The 24,160-nt window shown below is 44.0% G+C and overlaps 1 protein-coding gene across 1 annotated transcript; it reads right to left on the reverse strand.

Annotated features, from left to right (window-relative positions):
- Positions 1-245: 245 nt before the first annotated feature.
- LOC121272501 (chromogranin-A-like) lies at positions 246-17,502 on the reverse strand. Its single transcript, XM_041179116.1, has 6 exons — positions 17,264-17,502; positions 13,149-13,195; positions 9,821-9,914; positions 9,118-9,186; positions 5,140-6,005; positions 246-961 (listed from the first exon to the last, which is right to left on the reverse strand). Exons 1-6 carry the CDS (start codon positions 17,307-17,309, stop codon positions 878-880), a joined length of 1,206 nt encoding a protein of 401 aa, XP_041035050.1. The 5' UTR covers positions 17,310-17,502; the 3' UTR covers positions 246-877.
- Between the last annotated feature and the right edge of the window lie 6,658 nt (positions 17,503-24,160).

Below are 24,160 nucleotides of genomic sequence, written 5' to 3' on the forward strand. Positions count from 1 at the left end.
AGATTAAAGGGATTGTCAAAAAGATGAGAGACAAGAGGAGCCATCACTATTTTGTGATGTACAGTCACGCTTACAGCTGCACGTAAGAAACAAGAGCAGAAGTAGGCCATCTGGCCCCTCTAGTCTGCTCCACCATTCAACAAGATCGATTTTAGCTCATTTTCCTGTCCAATCCCCCAATCTCTCAATTCCCTTAGAGTCCAAAAATCTTCCAATCTCTGTCTTGAATCTATTGAGCATCCACAGCTCTCTGGGGGAGAGAATTCCAAAGATTCACAACCCCCTGAGTGAAGAAATCTCTCCTCATCTCTGTCCTAAAATGGCCGATCCCTTATCCTGAAGCTATACCCCATAGTTCTGGGCCCTCTAACCATCCTCTCTGTGACTGTCCATGAAGCCCTCACAGAATCTCATGTTTTAGGGCAATTGCCTCTCATTCTTCTAAACTCCAGAGAATATAGGCCCACTCTTTCATCACAGGGCAATCCCCTCATCCCAGGAATCGGTCTAGTGAACGTTTGTTGCACCCACTTTAAGGCAAGTATACCAGCCAATAGATACAACGTCATCCTGACAGCTCAGAAGCAACACCAAGGGGAGATTCGTTATCCTTATCTTAAAGAATGGGAAGATGGATGGCTTTTAAATTTGATTTTTTTTTCCCCCTTCTAAACCCAACCCTTCCACGAATGGGTGACATTGCCAATGGTAAATGAAGAACAAAGGCTGCATTACTGCACCATGCACTACTGCACCCTGTCCATGCAGTTTAAAGCCTGGACTATAACAGTACATAGCCGGCAAAATAGAGGAGAGAATATGGACAGTTAAATGCGTGATTAACAATGGATGGGAGCTGAGCTCTTGTGAAAGTGCCTTAGCCTCTTCGAATATCCCTCAGCTTCTTAGCAACTTTCTTCAACTCCTTCTCGATCACCACAAGGTTCTTTAGCTTGTGTTCCTGGGGAGGAAGTTTTAAAAACAATAAATATCACAAACTGCCCAACTACCCACCAGAGTCGAAAGAAAGTCTTGCATTTTTATAGCGCCTTTCACAACCTTTGGATATCTCAAAGAGCTTTACAGCCAATGAGGTACGTTGTAACTGTTGTAGGGAATGCGGCAGCCAATTTGCGCACAGCAAGCTCCCACAAACAGCAATGTGATCATGACCAGATAATTTGTTTTTGTGTTGACTGAGGGATAAATATTGGCCAGGACACCAGGGAGAGCTTCCCCCTCCCCAGCTCTTCTTCGAAAATACTGCCACGGGATCCGCTCACTGTTTCTCTAGGTTAAACCAGTAGCTGCGTTTAAAAAGTATTTAATTGGCCGTGAAGCCCTTTGGACATTCTGCGCTCATGGAGGACACTATATAAATGAAAATACTTTCTATCTATTATATAGGACCTTATTTAGGTCCTTCCAGAGACTCCTCATCTCTGGGCCTGTATTTTTCAGATGGTGGGATCTCCCTTCCTGTCATCCAAAGAGCCAACAGGCAATGCATCCCCATTGAGTCCGAGGGCCCCGCAGACATTTCACCCTCGAATGAGCATCAAGTGGCTGCAGGCGCGACTTCTACAACAAGAACTGCAGTGGACAGAAGAGGAAGTGCATCAAGCATGCCTGAGAATGAGTCCCAGAAAAACAGAGGCCGAGTTAAGTTTAAGGGTCCCAGGGCAGGGAGGATAGGGAAGGCCTTGGTGGTACACAAAGGGGGCTATCAGGATGTCGGTGGGGGGGGGGAATGGAAGGTCCAGTAGCCACTGAGCCTTAAGGGAGGGGAGGGGAGGTGCCCATAGTCAGAAGAGGGCTTTTGATGAAGACCCTATACCCATTCTTTTTTGGCCCTCCCCCACACCAGGTAAATCCTCCCACCAGCATAAAAATTGAGGAAATGCGTGAGGCCTTGCCCACACCACCACCACCACCACCACCACCACACCGCCCCCCCCCCACCCCACCCGGCCACCACACAGTGTAAAATTGTTACATGATGTACTGCAGGAATTCACCAAGGCTCCTTCGGCAGCACCTTCCAAACCCACGACCTCTACCATCTAGAAGGACAAGGGCAGCAGACAGATGGGAACACCACCACCTGGAAGTTCCCCTCCAAGTCACTCACCACCCTGACTTGGAAATATATCGGCTGTTCCTTCACTGCCGCCGGGTCAAAATCCTGGAACTCCCTCCCTAACAGCACTGTGGGTGTACCTACACCACACAGACTACAGCGGTTCAAGGCAGCGGCTCACTCCCACCCCATCAAGGATATAACCTGGGATGGGCAATAAATGCTGAAATTACCAGTGATGTCCACATCCCATGAATAAAGAAAAATCCCTGTTTTCTCTCCCACTGCATCCCCACGTTTTCCTTCCTTTCCTAATTTCTTCGCCACCCCCATTTCCTCCCCCAATTTCTCCTTTGGCTCCCTATCCTCAAACCCCACTCCACCAGAAAGCTCAGTCCAATGAACCAGTTCCACTTACCTTCAATTCTTAGAGAATGTAACTATCAAGCGGTTGCCTGTTTTGCCTCAGGCCTATGTAGCTCGACTGTGCATCTTTACCATTCACTTTACTTTCCCCATTCATTTGCTCTTAATCTAAAACCTCGTTCAGCAGAGATGTGCCAAACACTCCCCTCCAGCAAACACTCATCTCAATAACTTGATGGCAAGCGGATAGAAACATGTGAACTGTGAGAGATTAATTGCAAATTCAATGTGACTGCAAAGCTGAGGAGCTCGCTTCAAGTGCAATAATGATTCAATTATCCAATAAATTGTCCTATAGATTTGGCAGTTCAGGAGCTGCTGGTAGACAGCCAGGGATCATAATCCAGCTGAGGATAGTTGGATTTGAAGTAACACTTTGGCCAAATGCCACACTGATTTCCCAAGGCTCGATGGGTAGCACTCTCGCCTTGGAGTCAGATGGTTCCAGAGACTCGAGCACAAAAACCAAGACTGACACTCCGGTGGCGTGCCAAGGGAGTGATATATAAATGCAAGCTCTTTCAGGATTGTGCCAGTTAATCAGGACCGCCCATCATTAAACAACGCTGCTGAGAATAGTGACAATGTTGCTACAATTCACCACGTTCAGCCGGTTTGTCTGTTCTACTGAGAATCAGATTCTGGCCAGACGCAGGTTCAGACGTTCGTTGCCCAGTTATGTGGATGGGGGAGAAAAGAAATGAGCAACTTGGGAAAGATTTCAACATTTCTTTCGGATGGTGAGAATGTGGAACTCACTACCACGAGGAGTGGTTGAAACGAATAGTATAGATACACTTAAGAGGGAAGATGGATAAACGCATGAGGGAGAAAGGATTAGAAGGGCATGGTGATGGGTTGGGATGAAGTAGAATAGGAGAAGGTTTACAGGCCAAATGGCCTGCTTATGATTTGCTAGCTCTGTGCATTCTCTGAATTCGCTAGTGTCAGCGCAGTGCCTTGTCTGAATTCTGCCTGACAATGGGTCAAACAGTGCACCCGGACAAAATGTTGATCAAGTGTTGTCCCTCAACTTGATAAAAGCAAAGTACTGTGGATGCTGGAAATCGGAAAGAGAAACAGAAAATGCTGGAAGACCTCAGCAGGTCGGACAGCATCTGTGGAGAGAGAAACAGAGTTGATGTTTCGAGCTTGTCTTATGAGGAAAGGTTAGGCAGACTAGGCTTGTATCCACTGGAGTTTAGAAAAGTAAGAGGTGACTTGATTGAAACTTCGAAGATCCTGAGGGGTCTTGACAGGGTGGATGTAGAGAGGATGTTTCCTCTTGTGGGAGAATCTAGAACTAAGGGTCACTGGTTAAAAATAAGGGGTCGCTCATTTAAGACAGAGATGATGAGACGAAATATTTTCTCTCAGAGGGTCGTGAGCCTTTGGAACTCTCCTCCTGAAAAGGTGGTTAAAGCAGCGTCTTTGAATATCTTTAAGCCAGAGTTGGAGAGATTTTTGGTAAGCAAGGGGGTGTTAGGTTATCAGGGGTAGGTGGGACGCAGATTTCAGATTACTATCAGATCAGCCATAATCTTATTAAATGGTGGAGCAGGCTCAAGGGGCTGAATGGCCTACTCCTGCTCCTCCTTCGTATGTTCGTAGATACAGCTATTGTCGAAGGTAATCCTACGCCTATAGCACTGCTGATCACATCTTCAACATGTCTCAGGAAGCTCTCTGCTTAATACAGCGGAATTTGGACTCTGGGATAGGGAGATAGTGGGACAAGTGGCAAACACAGTAAGATCCCAAAAGGAAGCAATGAGTTAAATGAACGGTTAGTGTTTTTTTTGTTTATAATGTTAAGGGAGGAATATTGGCCAGACCTATATACACCTGAACAAGGTTGGCGGTGGGGGGAGGGGGGGGGGGGGGGGGGGGGGGGGGGGTGGTGGGGGGTGGTGGGGGGAGGTGAGGGGGGAGGGAGTTGGTGGGGGGGGATGCCCTGGAAGACACCTTGAGAAACGCAACACGTGGAATGGTATCGGGTCTGAAAGGAATACATTATAAGGATGTGCTGCATAAACTTGGCTTGTACTCCCTTGACTATGGAAGATTAAGGGATGATCTAATTGAAGAGTTTAAGATGATTAAGGGAGTTGACGGGGTTGATGAGAGAGAAACTACTTCCTTCAGTGAGGGGGGTTGGTGGGGGTGGGGGGGGGGTGCGGGGAGTACAGAACAAGGGGCAAACACCTTAAAATCAGACACAGGCCATTCAAGGGTGATGTCAGGAAGCATTTCTTCACACAAAGGGGAACTAAAATCTGGAACCCTCCCCACCCTCGCAAAAATGTAATTGAGGCAGGAGAGTCAATTTTTGTTGGGCAAGGGTATTAAGGGATATGGAACCAAGCTGGGTAGGTAGAGTTAAGATACAGATCAGCTTAAGGGGCTGAATGGTCTCCTCCTATGTTCTTCACTGTACTGTAGGGTAAGCCTAAAGTGTATTGTTAAGTGCTGGAGTGGGAATAAAGTAGCAATGTTGAGGAATGATTGGAGAGTTACTTTGAATTGAAGGAACTTGTTTTCACTGTGAAGAATGAAGAATAACATTGAAGAAGACAGTGACAATAGCGTTCACCTTGGGATTCAGGAGAAACAAGAAAAAATTATATGCTGACCTCCTCCTCCTCCTCCTCCTCTTCCTGCTCCTCTTCGATTTCTTCCTCCTCCTCCTCCTTTTCATCTTGTTCTTCACTATTTTCAGTATTATGGTGCCTCTTCTCTAGATAATCAAGGTCATTGTCCGAGTCCATATCGTCTTCCAGAAAATGGTGTCTCTTATCATCCTGCGACTTATTCTCAATGGAATGTTTGTCACCAGTCTCATGTTGATGGGTCTTGGAATCGAAGATCTTGACTCCCTTTTCCTCCGCTTCAAACTGATCGGTCTCTTCATCACTGGCATTTTCTTCAACTCGTTTCTTAACATTGCTCCGTGCTTCCTCATTTCTCTTCTTAAAGTCATCTTCTTCTGAGCTGTACTCTTTGCTGTGATGCTTCTTCTCATTAGCTCTCTTGTCTTCTTCATCTTCCAGTTCCTCCCTGGCAATCTTCTCAATCAGTTCGTCTATCTTGAGGATGTCATGGTCCTCCTGTTCATCTTCTTTGGATTCCTCAGATGATTCTCTGTGTCTTTTCTCTGAACTTCTCTTATCTTCATCACTGAGCTCTTCCTCGCTTTCGTGCATGACTATCTTGGTGTCATCTTCACCATTCATGACTTTAAAATCATGTTGCTCCTTCAGGTTTTCTTCTTCACTTTCCTCATATTTCTCCATGTCTTCCCCTCTCTTTAAAGGGATGTCCTTCTTAGTGTTGGCTTCTCTTCGGTGACTAACATCGTCCCTCCTCTCAGCACTTGCTCCCTTCTTGTCCAACATGTATTGCCTCTCCATGTTGTTCTCTCCATTCCATTTGACACTTTCTTCCACTGGGTAGTTCCATCTTTTGTTGCTTTTCTTGGCCAAGCTCTCCCTGGTCTCCTCTGTGGAAAGAGAAAACAAAGAGTTGAAGAATGTCCGCTAAACATATCTTTATTGGAGTTGCTAATGGTTAGTTGGAGGATATGGGCAAAAACATGGCAGATGGAATATAATGTGTGAAAATGCGAGGTTATGCACTTTGGCAGGAAGATTAGAAGAGCTGAATATTACTTAAATGGAGAAAGACTGCAGAAAACTGCAGCACAGAGAGATTTGGGGGTCCTTGTGCATGAATCACAAAAAAGCCAGCATACAAGTTCAACAGGTAATAGGGAAGGCAACTGGAATGTTGGCCTTTATTTCAAATGGAATGGAGTATAAAAAAAGGGAAGCCTTGCTAACACTATACAAGGCACTAGTTAGACCACATCTAGAATACTGTGAACAGTTTTGACTCCCTTAAAAATATATATATCCCTTATAAAGATATACTGGTACTGGAGGCAGTCCAGAGAAGGTTCACTAGGTTGATCCTGGATATGGAGGAATTCTCTTATGAGGAGAGGGTGAGTAGGTTGGGCCTGTACTCATTGGAGTTTAGAAGAATGAGAGGCGACCTTATTGAAACATATAAGATTCTTAGGGGGCTTGAACAGGGTAGATGCTGAGAGGTTATTTCCCCTTGTGGGAGAGTCTAGGACCAGAGGGTATAATCTCAGAGTAAGGGGTCACCCATTTAAAACAGAGATGAGGAGGAATTTCTTCTCTCAGAGGGTAGTGAATCAGTGGAATTCTTTACCATAGAGGGCTATAGAGGCTGGGCCATTAAGTATATTCAAGGCTGAGATAGGCAGATTTTTAATCAGTAAGGGAATCAAGGGGTATGAGGAAAAGGCAGGAAAATGGATTTGAGGATTATCAGTTCAGCCAGGATCTCATTGAATGACGAAGCAGACTCCATGGGCTGAACGGCCTACTTCTGCCCCTACATCTTATTTATTATTTTAAAGGACAGATTTTTAAAAAATTTATTCTTATGAAGGAATCACTGGCAAGGCCAGCATTTGTTGCCCATCCCTTATTGCCCTTGAACTGAGTGTCTTGTTCAGCCATTTCTGGGGCAGTTAAGAGTCAATCACATTGCTGTGGATCTGCAGTCACATGTAGGCCAGACAGCAGATTTTTTTCCCTGAAGTGGCATTAGCCAACCAGATGGGTTATTACAACAATTGTAAGTTTCATGGTCACCATTACTGAGATCAGCTTTCAGTTACAGACTTTATTAATTGAATTTAAACACCATTAGCTGCTGATGTCCTCACAGCTTTCGCCTGGGCCTCTGGTCACTAGGCCAGTGGCATTACCACTACACCACCATCTCCCCACTAAAGTCTGGTGGTCATGGTGCTAGATTAGCAACACAGAGGGACCGAATTCAACCACCAGCATGGAAAGCTATGAAACTGAATTCAATAAATCTGATTATTTGCTTGTCTGATTGTCTGAAAAAACTCGACAGATTCACTAGCGTCCATTCGGTAAGAGAGCCTAACACCGCAAATTGATCTGGCCTCCGTGTGAGTCCAGTCACACGCTGTGTGTTTGAGTCTGAGTTGCCGACGAAGCTATTCTATTGAAGAGAACGAGCACCAGCTCAGAACAACGAAAGCTGGGCAATTAAAATGTGGTCTTTCCAGTGTTACTCAGGGAGCAATTCTTTCTAAGAAGGTTTGCATTAAAAATGCCACGCACAATATATTACTCCAAACAGGGCTGAAGGTGTTACCCTGAGAAAGATGCTCTCCCGCTATGGCAGAGCTTTGTTTAAAATGCCTATCTCTTTAACATCTCTTGGCATGTCTTTCCTTTGCACTTCGAATAGGCACATCCTGAGGTCAATTGAAGGCTGCTGAAGGAAGTTTATCTCTAGATTGGCAACTGCTGGTAAGTTCCCAGCCCATCTCAAGGTCAGTTAGAGACTATTTGCCATTGTCGACTCATGCTCAGATCATTGCTGATACTTGAGCCAAATGGGCACAAGTATCATGTTTTGAAGTGTGACTGACATCTTAGATGTAAGATTTTTAGAGAGACACAGAGACAGAGAGAGAAAAAGACAGAGACTGACAGAGACAGAGAGAGCAGACAGACACAGAGCGAAACAGAGAGACACAAAGATAGAGAATCATGAGTCAGAGAGCGACAGACAGACACTTCACTGTCCTTCCTTCACTGTCACTGGATCAAAATCCTGGAACTCCCTCCCTAACAGCACTGTGGGTGTACCTACACCACATGGACTGCAGCGGCTCAAGAAGGCAGCTCACCACCACCTTCTCAAGGGCAATTAGCGATGGGCAACAAATGCTGGCCCAGCCAGGGTCCTGTGAGAGAATAAATAAGAGAAAAAAAATGTTTTCTGACCATTTTGGTCACACACTCTGTTAACATTTCCAATTCTGGTCTGATCCTGAGAAAGGAAGCTCATTAACAATAATGAGAGAGCCTTGGCTGCAATGTGCACTTATACAAAAAAGAAACTGAACACCTTGCCTTTCACAAGCAAAGTACGTCCCAAAGCACTTTACAGTCAATGAGGTGCTTTTAGAAGTGTAGTGATGTTGTAATGTAGAAAATGTATACACAGCAATCTCCCACAAACAGAACTTGGCAATGACCGGATAATCTGTTTTTAATGATTTTGATTGAGGGATAAATATTAACCAGGACACCGGAGAGAACTCCCCCGCTCTTCTTCGAAATATTGTTACAGAATCTTTTAGGTTGACCTGAGAGGGCAGGGGAAGCCCTCGGTTTAACGTCTCGTCTGAAAGACAGCACCTCTGACAGTGCAGCAGTCCCTCGGTACTGCAGTAGGCATGCCAGCCTAGATTTTTGTGCTTAAATCTCTGGAATGGAACTTGAAGCTACAACCTTCTCAGGGAGAGTGGTAACCGCCGAGCCATGGTTGATGAAGTGACATATTTACTTATTTTAACACTTCCAACGATCACACTTCCCCCACTTTCTAACTGACCATGAGATCTGCAAGCGATGATTAAATAGTTGCCTTTAGTTAGTGACTTTCAAATTAAAGTGCCAGGCTAAAATTTTTACCCCAACCACTCTTTAATATTTATTTTATAAAGTGCACAATCGTTGACATTACTGTACCATGATGTGTCAGTTCTTCCAACTCCTTCAGAAGATTCTGATGACGCACCATGGCCAGAATCCTTGCATCTACCGAGGAAGATAAAAGACCAGAGTTAGTTACAGCAGGTTCATATCCCCAGGGCACAAACAAACTAGAGTGAGAAGGGTCAGGTAGATTATAAAAAATACATGAGAACATATTGAAAAAAGGACACAGACAGAATACAGATAGAAAAAGTCAGAGAGATGAGATTCAGAGAGGAAGGGTTAGAGAGAGAGAGGGTAAAAGACAAAAAGAGAATAAGAGAGAGAGAGACAGAAAAAAAGAGCAAGTGAGAGAGAGAGATGGAGAGAGTCCGGGTAGGGGGTTGGGAAGAGAGAGAGAGAGAGCCATAGAGAGAAATAGCAGAGAAAGAGAGAGAATACACAGAGACAGAGTCAGAGAATGAGAGAAAGATACAGAGAAAAAGAGAAAGAAAAACAGATAGAAATGGAGAGAGAGAAACAGCGAGATAGAAACAGGGAGATTCAAAGAGATAGAAGCAGAGAACCACAGAGACAGAATACACAAGGGAAGAGAGAGAGAAACAGACAGAGGGAGAGGAACTAGTGATCATTGAACTCTATCCTAGAAGAAACAAGTCATTGCAATCAGGAAAAAAGGGGAAAGAAAAGTAAAGGCAAAGACACATAGGGAGAATGTATTTTGAGGCATTATGACCTTCTTTGAGGATCTTGCTGCATTCACTGCTGACTGGCAATGGATATGGTTTGGAAAGTGTATCTGAGATCACTTCAACAATACACCTGGTAACCTGCAGAGGGAGACAGAGATACACAGGGGGTGTTACACTTGCATATGCCAGAACACAGGAACTGGAGGCCATTCAGCCCTCGAGCCTGATCCAGTATTCAGTTAGACCTTGGCTGATCTTATCTCAATTTACCCACAAACCACCCCCCCTTTGCTTCATAACCTTTAATATCTTTAGCAAACATCCATCAATCTCAGATTTAAAATGATTAATTGAGCTAACATCTATTGCTTTTAGTGGGACAGTGCTTTTTCTTCTGGTTCCTATAAGTTAGAACTAATTCACACATTAGATTGAAAATGCTGGAGCTTCATTGGGTGTATTTCTTGCTGCTCGTCATGTGGCTGGTAGACTGGCGGACTGATACATTGTTACTCGGCACATGAGTGCTGTAAGCTGCAGGGCTATGGGCCGGGTGCAGGAAGGTGGGATTAGAAAGGGCACCTGGGTGTCCTCAGGCTGGCATGGACAAGATGGGCTGAATGGCCTCCTTCTGTGCTGTAACTTTTCTATGGTTCTATGACTGCAGTGCGACTGTGAAATGTGGCACCCCGGAATATATATTCACACGACAATTAGTTCCTAGTTCTTTACAAATAATATAGCAGTGAGAGAGCACCACAGTTTTGGTGAAGAAGTGTTTTCTAACTTCTCTCCTGAGTGACTTGGCTCTGATTTTCGGGTTATGTCCCCTTGTCAGAGACTGCCCCACCAGCAGGAAAGGTCTGTCTTGATCGATCTCATCAATTTATTTCAAAATCCCCAAAACCTCATTCGAATGCCTCAATTGTTCAGGACCACACCTGGGACACTGCGCGCAGTTTGGGTCCTCATATTTAAGGAAGGATACACTTGCATTGGAGACAGCTCAGCAAAGCTTCACTAGATTGGTCCCTGGGACGACAGGGCTGTTCTATGATGAGAGGCTAAGTAAATAGGGTCTATATTCTCTGGAGTTTAGAAGAATCAGGCGGTGTCATTGAAGTGCACAAGATTCTGAACGGGTGCTTGACAGAAGTTGTTCCCACTGGTTGGGGAATATGAAAGAGAAGAGGGGGTACAAGTCTCAGGATAAGGGACCAATCATTTAGGACTGAGCTGAGAAGAAATTTCTTCACTCATAGAGTTGTGCATCTTTGAAATTCGCTAGCCCAGAGGATTGTGAATACTCCATTGTTGAATATATTGAAGGCTGAGATCAATAGATTTTTAATTCTTCAGGGAACTCAGGAAAGTGGAGTTGAAGCTGAAGATCAGTCATGATCTTATTGAATGGTGAAGTAGGTTCAACAGGCCATGTGGTCTACTCCAGCTCCTATTTCTTATGTTCTAATGTTTTAAAATCATCCCCTTTACTGTCAATATTCAACAAATATGTTCACTAAATGTGGGGGGATACCTCTAGCCTAGGGCCTAAAACTCCCAACCTATAGCCAGCAGTGAGGATGGGCATTTTATAATGATATGCAAATGAGGTCCATACATCATGTGACATGACTCCTAAAATTGAAACCCTAGCAACACTGGGCATCTCTGCTGTCCACTGTTGCTAAGGGCTACAGGGAGAGCTCAGGATTGGGAAGAGAAACGGATTGGGGGAAAATGTGAAGCCCCCTAGAGTTGAGAAGCCTGCCTCACCCTTGATGACTGGATCCTTGGCTGAGGCTTTCAGAGAAGCTCTGCACCTTCAGTGTGGGGGAGGGGGACAGTGGGGGGGAAGAGAATGAGGAAAGAGAGAGAGAGAAGATTTCAGGGGAAAGGAAACAGCTGAACGACTCCATAAAGTGTCGATGGAGACCAGGAGTAGGAATCCTGCCTGATGCTTTCCCCACCCTGGGTGTAACTGGAACTTAGATCACAGCTGAGCCAGAGGGAGGCTCTGCATCACATAACACAATGAAAACTTTACTGTTCCCCCCTCACCCTTTTTTCTCCACTCTACTCCCTGCCCTGCCCTTTCCATCACCCCAGATCACTTCCCTTCCTGTCTCTCCACTCCCCCCTGTCCCTGCTACTCCTCTCCTCCTTCCCCATCAATTCCTCTCCCTCCTTTCCTTCTCTAAGTGGAAAAACCATGACATTTTTTTTATCTCAAAGTACCTCCGTAATATTAATAGAATCTAAGTTGGTTGGTAAAGCTGAAACCAAGACACAGAGCTTTTCTCCATTGAGAGAGTTTAATGACTTGTTCAGTCTCACAGCCCCCCTCCCACTCAACCCAGTGTCCCAGCTATCCCCTGTTTATACATGCTCAAAGACAATTAATACCCATCACCTGTTTCTCTTAACCTTAAGAATGTAATTGACATTAACAAACCTTAACAATATAATTGATAAGGCATTAATACTTAATACTGAAGTAATTACAAGAATAGTGCTCTTTCTAAGAAAATATTTAGACACTTGTCTGAAGAGTCAAGGCCCACATGGCAAAAATACCAAAGTAAAATACTAGTGATGCTGAGAGTCTGAAATAAAAACATAAGTTGCTGGACATACTCAGCAGGTCAAGTAACATCTGTGAAGAGAGAAACCAAGTTAATGTGTCAGAACCCTTTCTGATGAAAGGCCATTGACCTGAAATGTTAACTCTGTTTGTCTCTCCAGAGACGTGGCCAAGCAAGCTGAGTGTTTCCAGTGTTTTCCATCTTTATTTTGCAGGACATCACCAGGTTTGAGAAGAGTTGGAGAGAAAATGAGGTCAACAGGGAATTATTGATCTACATTGGTTCCCTGTCCAAGAATGCCTCAAATTTAAAATTCTCATCCTTCTGTTCAAATTCTTTCATAGCCTCGCAACACCCTCTGAAATCTCCTCCAGCCCCACAGCCCTCCACGATCTCTGTGCTCCTCAATCCTCTTAAGCATCCCCCAATTTAAATTGTTCTACCATTAGCAGCCATGCCTTCAGCTACCTGGGTCCTAAGCTCTGGAATTCCCTCCCTAAATCTCCCCACCCTCACTTTCCTCCTTTAAGACACTCCTTAAAAGCAACCTCACCTATCCCAATAACACCTTACGTGGCTGAGTGTCAAGTTTTGTTTGATAACGCTCCTGTGAAGCATCTTGGGGTGTTTCACTACATTAAAGGCGTCATATAAATGTAACTTGCTGTTGATCTTGAAGTGAGTAGGTGCCAAGTTTGAGTTTTATCAAGGTAAAAAGTAAAGGAGGGGGAGAGAATATACTTTAAACAGCGAGGATGCAACTGAGCCAAGGGAACTCACAGCCTACCTTCTCATCTTCGTTTTCCAAATCAGATGAAAGGGGACGGCAGCTCACTGTGTAGCAGACAAATAACAAGACATTGACATAAATTGACATTGTAGTCATGAAATTCTCCATTAATACCAAAGGCAGGAATGACAGTGTCTCTTGATCCCACCCGCCCTCCTCCTAGCCTGTAGTTCTGATTGTCTGTCTCAGCAGTGATTCAAGTTCTACTGTTTATTTAGTGAATGCAAATCTCTGAAACCAAGTGATAGCCTCCCGCTTGCTGAGTTTCAGGTGATTAGTCTGCCACTTAGCCTGTCGAGGGGTCACTCCTCAGTAATGTGCAGTTTGTATCTCTCCACAAGCGCATAAGGAGTTTGTACCAAGACCCCAGCAGTGGAGGTTGGCTGCACAGTGGCCCTGGCCTGTCCTGTACCTGTTTAGCAAGGAGCACTCTCGCTGTGGTAGCTCAAAGCCTGCCATTGGTCAGATGGGATTGGTCACAAGGCACTTGTTAGTGACTTCCTGTCTCTCACATCCCTTGATCCAAAGGATAGATCTTGATCAGGAAGGGTGCTCTATATGGGGTGCTGAGATGGAAGGTCATCATGGAGTGGTAAGTGAGAATGATTTCAACCAGCTTGTGAGTTTTCATCAGTCGGCAGATGCATGGGCTGGGGGTGGGTGGGGGGGTGGGGGGGGTGGGGGGTTTGATGTTTTCGAGGTCAGGAAGCCTGAGGGGGAGGGGTATTGAGTGGAGAGTTCCAGTTAAGATGTGCATTGTTGCATTCAACCGAGTGTCAACAAGAATGTGCACATAATGACCTTTTCCAGATATGTGCACAATACTCTGCTGCAGAGTGCGATAGGGCAAGTGCTGAGTCCAGAGTGTTGTGGCAGTGGTGCCCTAAGTAGGTCCAGCATGTTTGGTTAATGGGTTGTTTCAGTGGTTCAGTGGGTAGCACTTACCCTCTGTGTTAGCAGGTTGTGGGTTAAAGACCCATGCCAGAGACTGAAGCACATAATCTTTGTTGACACTCCCAGTGAGGTACTGAGTGAGATACTGTTGGTTGCCTATTTCCATCACTGTAATGTTGTCTGACTCTATCCTTGCCTCAGCTTATCTGTTGCTGAAACCCTCATCCATTTCTATGTTACCTGTAGACTCAACAATTCCAATTCACTCCTGGCCAGACTCTCACGTTGCACCCTCCATCAATTGAGGTCACCCTAAACTCTGCTGCCCATGTCCCAGTTTGCACCATTCATCCATCAACCCTGTGCTCACTGACCCACATCAACTCCTGATTGAAAATCCTTATCCCTGTTTTCAAATCCTTCCATGTCCTCACTCCTCCCCATCTCTGTGAGCTCCTCCAGCCCCACAATCCTCCGAGATCCCTGTGCTCCTCAGATTCTGGCCTCTTGAGCATCCCTGATTTTAATCATGCCACCACTAGATGTCGTGCTTATAGTTCCCTGGGTCCTAAGCTCTAAATTTCCCTCCGTAAACCACTCAGTCTCTCTTTTCTCTTTTAAGATGCTCCTTAAAACCGACCTCTTTGACCAAGCTTTTGGTCACTTATGAACATAAGAAATAGGAACTGATTTGGCTGTGGTCTCAACTCCAATTTCCTGTCTACCCCCCATAACCCAATCTCCCTTGTCGAAGAATCTGATTCAGCTTTGAATACATCCAATGAGCCAGACCCCACTGCTCTTTGAAGAAGCAAATTCCATAAGTTAATGACCCTCTGAGAGAAAACAATTCTCCTCGTCTCCATCCTAAATGGGAAATCTCTTATTTTTAAACTGTGTCCCCTAGTTCTAGTCTCCCCCACAAGAGGAAACATCCTCCCAGCATTCACCCTGTTAAGTCCTCTCAGGATCTTACATTTCAATATGTAACTCCATGTCATATTTTATTTTTTAGTGTTCCTGTAACATGCCCTGGGAAGCTGTATTATGTTAAAGGTGCTAGATAAATATAAATTGCCATGCTTGTATCAATCAAGTCATGTCATGAAGAGATATTAATGTCTATAATGTTATTGGAAATTATTTTAAAATTGGAATTGTAGTGGGGTCCGTGTCTGTGTGTGTCTTAATTGGATTAAAACCAGCTAGTCTGGGTGCATTGATGCATAGTAGTTTTGAGATGTTAATTAGAGAAACAGTAAGGAGGAAGTTAAAGCGTAAATTTGCGTTTGTTGAATAAACCATTCAAAAGAATGGGTAAAATCTTGCAGCTAGCTGGGAGACACCAAGCAATGTGTTTATATTACTAATAAAATTGGTGGAATGAAAGGAGATGTAAAATTTAAAAACCCAGTAATACAAAGAAAAATTCAGATTCAAAGGGGAAGCGAGGTGTAAACTGAAAGGAGTTTGTGTATGAGTCAGAGGCATTTAAGATCTCAGCATCCTGTAAGCCTACAACTGTATCCGCAAAGGAAACAAATTGCAAGGAACCTCATTTTGAATTTGTATGGTCAAATGTGCTTTGCCTGGTGTCTGTTTAAAGTCTATGGATTACTGTTGCCTTGGTGAAGATTTACCTGGGACTGATTAGTTTGGGGATTTGTTTAAAAGTTATTATGGTAGTAATTTGTAGACATGTGTATGTGTTTAATTTGTTGTTAAACTAATAAATGTTTAATTTAGTTTTACATTAAAAAAAACCTTTCGAGTCTTGGTGGTCTTATTCCTGAATACAGAGCTGCATCCCAAACATATCAATTGAAAATATAGGTTATGACAGTTGACCAAGTTTCCCTCTGAGATTTAAACAACTCAGCCTTTACCAACTGCTGTGTCATAACAGGTCATCTCTTAGCCTAAGTATTAAGATAAGCACCAGAATTAAATATTGTCATTCACATTTTTACAGTCACTGGTTTCCTATCTCTGGACCTCCATGTGCACTGTGTCTGCTACAATAACACTTACTCACCTCCCCTCCAGCCGTATGGAACCGAACAAATCTCGACCAGATTTACTGATACATTACTGGTACATTCTGTGCATACGGTTCATTAACTGTACATGTTTGAGAGAAAAAAAGGTGAATCGACTGCTGCTTCACTCGTCCAATGATCCGGATCAGGTCACTCATATTCAGTTTCACCTAAACCAGAGCTGGAAATCGTTTTTACTAATCGTCACACACCAGAAGGTTGGCCGTAATAGTCGGCAAAAAATATATAATAATTTGCAATGGAAATGAGGGAGGAGTTTGAGCCCTTATAGGGACTCATCTCTCACCCGATTACTTTATCAACCGTCTCTTTAAACAGGAATTGTAAACACTTTGTGCGTTTCTACAATTTTGCTCCTTTTTGATTTTCTCATCTCGATTACCTGGGAGAGTCAGAGGGAGAGCGACTGAGGTACGTAAAGATCGATAGAGAGAGAGAGCGTGGGGACAAATGAGAGAGAGAGAGAGACAACGAGGAGGGAAAATACAGAGAGATAGAAACACTGAGGGGCAGACAGAGACACAGAGGAGGGATAGAGGGACACAGCAAGATATATAGAGATAGAGAGGAACAGAGAGAGAAAGACAAAGTCAGAGAGAGGCAAATGGAGGAAGGAAAGATAGAGAAGTGACAGGGAGGGAGAGACAGAGGGAAGGAGAGAGAAGGGAATTAAGGGGTGGAGGAGAGTGGAGGAAAAAAGAAGGAAGGGGAGAGCGAGAAGGAAGGAAAGAGAATAGGGCAAGGGAGGAGGTTAGGCAGAGAGAAGGAGGGAGAGGGGAAAGGAGAATGCAGGGAGAGGGAGAGATGGAGGAAGGAGAGTCAGGGGAAATGGAGGAGAAAGATGGACCACGAGCAATGACGCTCGTCCGCCTCTGTCCAAGGTGCTGAAAGCGAGTTCTGACGCTCTGGCTCGGGATGAGGGGATTGAGAAAGTGGGTTTAGCGTCCTGAGGTTACTGCTTGCATTTTTGCTTATGAAAAATTAACCAACCAAGCACTCAACCCCTGAAAATCTAAACTTTTGCATATCAAACAACATATCACCAGTGTGCATAATTACAGAACCGTTCACATTGAACGGGTAGAGTTAACAATTACAATATTTGAAAGCACATATTTAAAAAATAACAAAATCACATTAATTTTACAATGAACTTACCCTGGTAACAGAACAGAATCCAGGCTAAAAAACCCGTGGAAATCATCCTGAATTAAGATGCTGATGGAGTTTGGAGTTGAAGGGTAATTGGGGCTTTTTAGGGGGTAGGGAGGAGGGGGTTTGGGTTTTACTGGTGACAGAAGCAATTTAAAAAAAATTTGAAGATCAGAGGGAGGGTTTGGAATGAATTTCGTGCAGGTAAAGGGGACAAGGAATGAGGGGGGGATGAAGAAGACACCTTCGTCCTCTCCTGATGTACTGAAGGTCTGAAGGCGCCTGGGATCTGGAAGGGTTTTTTTAAATAGCCAGAACAGAGGAAGTGATGTCAATCTAACTGCAGGAGCTTATTGTACAAATCATTAAAGGCATGTTCAGTCACCATTTGCTGTCCCCAGGCAGTAAAATATGAATTGCCCTCTTCAGCTATTGAATTGATAATAATCAGTGATGCAACTATCGTGTCTTCAACTAAGCACGTTGATAAAGATCAGAAAACAGGAATTCAGAGACCAAATGTCTGGCTGAAGTTCCTTATAGACGGACAATACATTGGCAGAAATTATTCTGTCTCTTTCCAAAGCTGCTTAACCATATTGTGTCTCCCCTGACAAAATCTCCACAAATGGTCAAAATAATAATGATGATGGCATATTATTATGATCCCCAGATGATAGTGCAACCATTAAGAAATGATAATGTATAGCTGGCAGTGAGTTAAAGGCAGGAATCTAATTAGGGGGCTCAAATGGTTTAATTGTAAAGGGCCACAGAGAGTTAGAGTCAGAAATCTAATCAAGGGTCTCTGATGGTTTAAATATAGGACTACCGATGTTTGGGGGTAAGGGGGTGATTAAATGTATTCCTGGAGGTTTCATCACATGACTTGCCCCCATGCTTCAGCCATTATTCGGCCAACATGTCCATCTTTGTGACGTATGGCATTCCTACGCCAATTGGAAAGCAAAAAGACTCATTACCCAATTGGATGATACTTGACTGTCAGCCAAACAGCCATTTCCACCACCACCACCAATCAGCACCTCCGCCAACCCCGCCCACCACCCCCCCCCCCCCCCCCCCCCCACCTCATCCCCATTTTCAATATTTTTATGTCTGGTAAAGAGAAATGTTGAAAGAAATTGACCAAAACTCCCCACCTTTCTTTAAAGCCCTGTTGATTTTTCTCCAGGGTTGGACACAACAGTATCTTGGAGATTGAGCTTCAATTCCTGGAGGCTAATCCTGGAGGGTTGGCAACTCTAAGTAGGTTCCAGGCTGGAATCTAATTGAGGGCTTTGGAGTGGTTTGCAGAATGAATACACAGGAGTGAATGCAAAACAGGGATCTAATTAAAGATTTTAAGTTTCTTTTAAAACCATTAATTTTAATTGGATTTAGGATTTGCACAAAAATCGACAGTACACAATGAACTGAGTTTCCTGAATGCATACTGCAGCTTTCTAAAGCTTGAGCAGAATATGATAGATCTGAAACACTTCGTTCAGTCTCAGAATTAATAGACCGCATGTTGCCACAATTAACTGATTTCATTGGGGGAATGCAGTGGAATATCCAAAGTGAGCTGAAGGACTTTATATTATTTCAAAATCCATATGAACATATGAATTAGGAGCAAGAAACGGCCACTCAGCCCCTTGAGCCTGCTCTGTCTTTTAATAAGATCATGGCTGATCTGAATGTAACCTCAACCCCACATTCCTGCCTACCCCTGATAACCTATCACCCCCTTGTTAATCAAGAAACTATCTAGCTCTGCCTTAAAAATATTCAAAGACGCTGCTTCTACCGCCTTTTGAGGGAGAGAGTTTCAAAGACTCTCAACCTTCTGAGGGAAAAAAATTCACTTCATCTCTGTCTTAAATGAGTGACCCCTTATTTTTAAACAGTGACCCCTGGTTCTAGATTCCCCCACAAGAGGAAACATCCTCTCCACATCCACCCTATCAAGACCCCTCAGGATCTTAAAGGTTTTAATTAAGTTGCCTTTTACCCTTCTAAATTCCAATGGATACAAGCCTAACCCGTCCAACCTTTCTTCATATGAAAACCCACCCATTCCTGGTTTAGTCTAGTTTTCGCCTGGAGCTGAAGTTTCTTTTTATTCATTTTTGAATTGGGTCCTGTCCATGCCTGATTACCCCTTGAGAAGATGGTGGTGAGCTATCTTCCTCAATGGCTTGCTAGACCAATTCAGAGGGGAGCAAAGAGTCAAAACCACATTGCTGTGGGTCTGGAATCACTGTTAGGTCAGATCAGGTAAGGATGGCAGATTTCCTTTTCTGAAGGACCTTAGTGAACCAGATAGGCTTTCAAAACATGTTTTACAATCATTATTAATGTGACTAAGAAGGTCTTGCAGTGCAATGGGTAACGTCCCTGCCTCTGAGCCAGAAGCTCTGCGTTTAAGTCTCAGTCCTGGACTTGGTGACCAAAGAAGGCACACTCATCACATGGCCTAACAGCTTAACTTGTAAATCCTTCCAACATATACTGATGGTAAGAGTGGGAAAGATTCCTGGTCAGCCATGCAATGGAAAGAATGTTGGAGCCTCTACCATCACTATCCATAGCTCCAGACTGCAACATGCATGTAAAAGTGTATGTAACCACAGCAACTCAGACTCCTTGAGGGACCAGTTGGTTCAGTTGGATGACTGGTGTGGATTAGATTGGTGCCAACAGCATTGGGTTCGATCCCTGATCTGGTTAGCTTTTAGTTAGGGACCTGCCTCCCTGCCCTACCTCCGGTGTATGACATGGTGCTGTGGGTCAGACCTGCCTTTGGAGAGAGAACTGAAGAAGAAGATTATTGAGAATTTATTCCAGATTTATAATTAATTGGATTTAAATTCCCCCTAGCTGCTGTGGTGGGATTTGAACACACATTTTCAAAGCATTAACCCACTTGTCTGGGTTATTAGTTCAGTAACATTACCACTATTCTAGTTCATTCCAGGATTCTAGAATCTTCCATAATTGTGCTAGAATCCCATTCAATGACTTTAAAGGAATGATGAAGCATATGGCCTTTCACGCAACATCAGTTTTCTGAGGGTCAAGGTTTTGTGATACAGCAAAACAAATGGACCAAACCCTAAGTGTTTCAACAGTAATGTTCTTACAAAGGAGCATTATCAAACAAGTCTGAACACCACCACCTGGAATTTTCCCTCCAAGTCACACACCATCCTGTTTTGAAATATATCGGCCATTCCTTCACTGTTGCTAGGTCAAAATCCTGGGATTCCCTCCCTAACCGCACTGTGGGTGTACCTACACCACAAACACTGCAGCAGTTCAAGAAGGCACCAGCTCACCACCACCTTCTCAAATCGGCAATTAGGGATGGACAATGAATGTTGTTCTTGTCAGTGACATGCATCCCATGATCAAATAAAAAACTCCACTGAGACACCTAGTGGTCAGAGCCAGTGTTTGCACAGTGACAGTTGACATAGTAATTTACTATTGGAGACATGAATAGAAAATGATCAGGTTTTTTTAAAAATAATCCATTGATGCTGTAGTGCATGTTATATTGGGGGGGGTGGGGGGGGGGTGTTGGGGGGTGGATTCAATGAAAAAACTTAACATACCTGATGGTAAATATTGACAGAAAATCACCTTAACAGAAAATTACTGCCTTAGGTAATACCACTTTGTGTTATAACATAGAGACTGCTTTTAAATTCACTTTCCACTCATTTATATTCATGCCTTACTGATCCTATTATTCTGTCCTAATTTAAAGTAATATTCTTCATTATCTACATGCCCTACAACTACTCATTTTACATCTAGCCTTCAAATCCAAAATTAATTGAAATTACTCATTAGCAAATTCACATTTTAACGATTAAGTTGCTCAAGGTCGGTGGTGTTCATTTACAATTATTTGTTGCACACAACATTGAGGTCGGCTGTTTCTCTGGCCCAAGATTGGTGATGAGCCTGGGACCCTGTGGTTTGTGTGACCAAGCAGTGAAAAGTGAAAGCTGCTGTATTCCCAGAGGATCATAGGCTGCTCTCTCATTAGAGAGAGATGACTGGTGGTGAGTTTAACCTGAGGGTCACCACCCCTCAGGCGGGGGGTGAGGTTGAGAAGGCAGGGCCTTCATGGATGACCTAGCAGTATATTTACATACTATGCCATTGAGATGGACAAATATTCTGTTGTAATTATCAGAGCTTTTGAGGAAGATATGGCAAAGATACTTCTTGATGTAGATGGACTTTAATGCTGATACAAAAACAACAATTTTTGTTCATATAGCCCCTTTTAATTTGGTAAAATATCCCAAGGCACTTCACAAGTAATCAAATTTGACACAGAGCCATGTAAGGGGACATTAAGACAGGTGACTAAAAGCTTGGTCGAAGAGGTTGGTTTTAAGCAACATCTTCAGGGAGAAAGAAGGAGAGGTGGAGAGGTTTAGGGAGAGAATCCCAGAGCTGACAGCCTGGGCAGCTGAAGGCACGCCCACCAATATCGGGCTGAAGGAAGTGGGGGAAAACTCAAGAGGCCAGAATTGGGGAACACAGAGTTTTTGCAGGGTTGTTGGGTTGAAAGACTCCTAAAATGGAGTTTTGGGATAATCTTTCTTGTAAGAGGTGCCAACGATCAGGCTCTGGATAGTGGGTACAAGAGGTAATTTTAACTGAAACCAATCAAAGCCCAATAATTCAGCAGGTTCACAATTAAGACTTCAGTCACAAGCCTCAGCAATGATTTAATTAAATGTTGCTGAGGAGCTTTTACACCCATAGGTCTGAAGATTGAATGATTTATCAAAGGTAACAAAATAAGTTGACACGACCAGAATGGCTGAAGGCATCACCACAAATATAAAACGAAGGAAGGAACTTGCATTTATAAAAGACTTTTAATAACTTTAGGACATTACAAAGCACTTTGAAGCCAATGAAGTTCTTTGAAGTGTAGTCACTGTTGTAGGAAACATGGCAGCCAATTTGCGCACAGCAAGCTCCCACAAACAGCAATAGGATAATGACTGGGAAATCTGTTTTCAGTTTTTTCATTCTTTCATGGGATGTGGGCATCACTGGCTGGGTCAGCATTTATTACCCATCCCTAATTGCCCTTGAGAAGGTGGTGGTGAGCTGCCTTCTTGAACCACTGCTGTCCATGTTGTGCACAGTGCTGTTAGGGAGGGAGTTCCAGGATTTTAACCCAGCAACAGTGAAGAACAGCAATATATTTTCAAGTCAGGATGATGTGTGGCTTGGAGGGGAACTTGCAGGTGGTGGTGTTCCCAAGTATCTGCTGCATTTGTCCTTCCAGGTGGTAGAGTTCACAGGTTTGGAAGATGCTGCCAAGGGAGCTATGGTGAGTTGCTGCAGTGCATCTTGTAGATGGTACACGCTGTGCGTTGGTGGTGGAGGTAGTGAATGTTGAAGGTGGTGGATGGGGTGTAATCAAGCAGGCTGCTTCATCCTGGTTGGTGTCGAGCTCCTTGAGTGTTGTTGGAGCTGCACTCCAACAACACCACCAAATGTGATGTTTGTTGAGGGATAACTCCACTGCTTTTCTTCGAAATGGTACCAATGGATCGTCTACATTCAGTAGAGAAAGCAGACAGGGCCTTGGTTTAACATCTCATTTGAACATAGCACTTCCAACAGTGCAGCACTCCTTGGAGTGCCAGTTTAGATTTTGTGCTCAAATCTCTGGCTTCATCACACAACCTTCTGATTCAGAGTGCTACCAACTGGGCCATGGCTGACACTGTGTGAAGAATGGTCACATGAGGGTGTCCTGGTGACAATGAAATCAGCATTGGGGTGTCAATTTCTTCGAGGGGGTTGGGGCGAATTTGAGAAAATTAAAAGAGGTAAAACAAAGGAACAATTGCAGCCTCAGGTATTATAACTTCAGTCTCCTAGCATGAGATTATTCCAGTGAAGGCACTGAGCAAGCAGGGATTCTGTATTTGAATAATTAGATGTAAATTCTCCTAGTACATTCTGTACAGTGATAGCGCCTGACACAGAACAGCAGCTAAAGGCTCACACCCTGACAACGACAAATGTGCTGGAGAGCCATCGACTTTTCAGATAAATCATAGAAAACTACAATCCCCCCCAGTGTACCACAATCTCACGGCACCAATATTCTAGGTTCATCCAGTGTGCTCACAATCCCATTCAGATCAAAATTTCTCCCCAGGAAAGCCTGTGCGTCAGCCACTGCTCAGCTGATGAGCACTTGTGTTTGAGTGAGAAGGTCATGGGTTCGCATTCAACTCCAGGACTTGAGTATAGAATTTACAGCTGATGCTCCAGTGGAGTCCTGCACTGTCAGTAATGTTGCCACTCAAATAAGAGGTGAAACTGAGCTGCCTCCTCAGGTGAATGTTGAGGGCCTCCATTGGGAGGAAGAGAAGGGAGACACCCTGTTGACCTGGTCAACATTTATCCCATCACTAACAACAGATTATCTGATTATTATCCTGCTGGCATTTTTGGAAGCTTGCTGTGCACAGATTGGCTGCCACATTTCCCACATTGCACCAGCAACTACTCTTCAAAGGTATTTCATTGGCAGTGAAGCGCTATGGGGTGGCCAATGGGCATGAAAAGCACAATAGAAATGCAAGTCTTTCTTTCTGTTCTCAGTCAACATCCACATTGTCCCTGTGCCACTTGAGTACTCCAAATGGGATGTTGTGCCATCTAGTCCTGCTGGCACAGAGGGGGCCCCTTTTAAATTGGCCAACTCAGATTGACCAGACTGCAGGGCACCACCAAGACTTGACCAGAAGATCTCTCCGGATGTTGTATCTTCTCAGTTTTGGTGTTACCCTTGCAAATCCTTATTGCACCTTCTCCAATGCCTCTATATCCATTTTATAACAT

Source organism: Carcharodon carcharias, chromosome 34 (assembly GCF_017639515.1).
Source record: "Carcharodon carcharias isolate sCarCar2 chromosome 34, sCarCar2.pri, whole genome shotgun sequence".
In the NCBI taxonomy this organism is placed as follows: domain Eukaryota; kingdom Metazoa; phylum Chordata; class Chondrichthyes; order Lamniformes; family Lamnidae; genus Carcharodon; species Carcharodon carcharias.

What these genes read in the sequence shown, in the direction of transcription:
- LOC121272501 (XM_041179116.1), bottom strand. Translation starts at nt 17,309, where the DNA reads ATGATTTCCACGGGTTTTTTAGCCTGGATTCTGTTCTGTTACCAGG. An exon ending in CAGCAAGATCCTCAAAGAAG is followed by an intron (nt 9,187 to 9,820) that starts GTCATAATGCCT and finishes CTTCCTCGGTAG; the next exon opens with ATGCAAGGATTCTGGCCATG. An exon ending in GGAAGAACTGACACATCATG is followed by an intron (nt 6,006 to 9,117) that starts GTACAGTAATGT and finishes CTCTTTCCACAG; the next exon opens with AGGAGACCAGGGAGAGCTTG.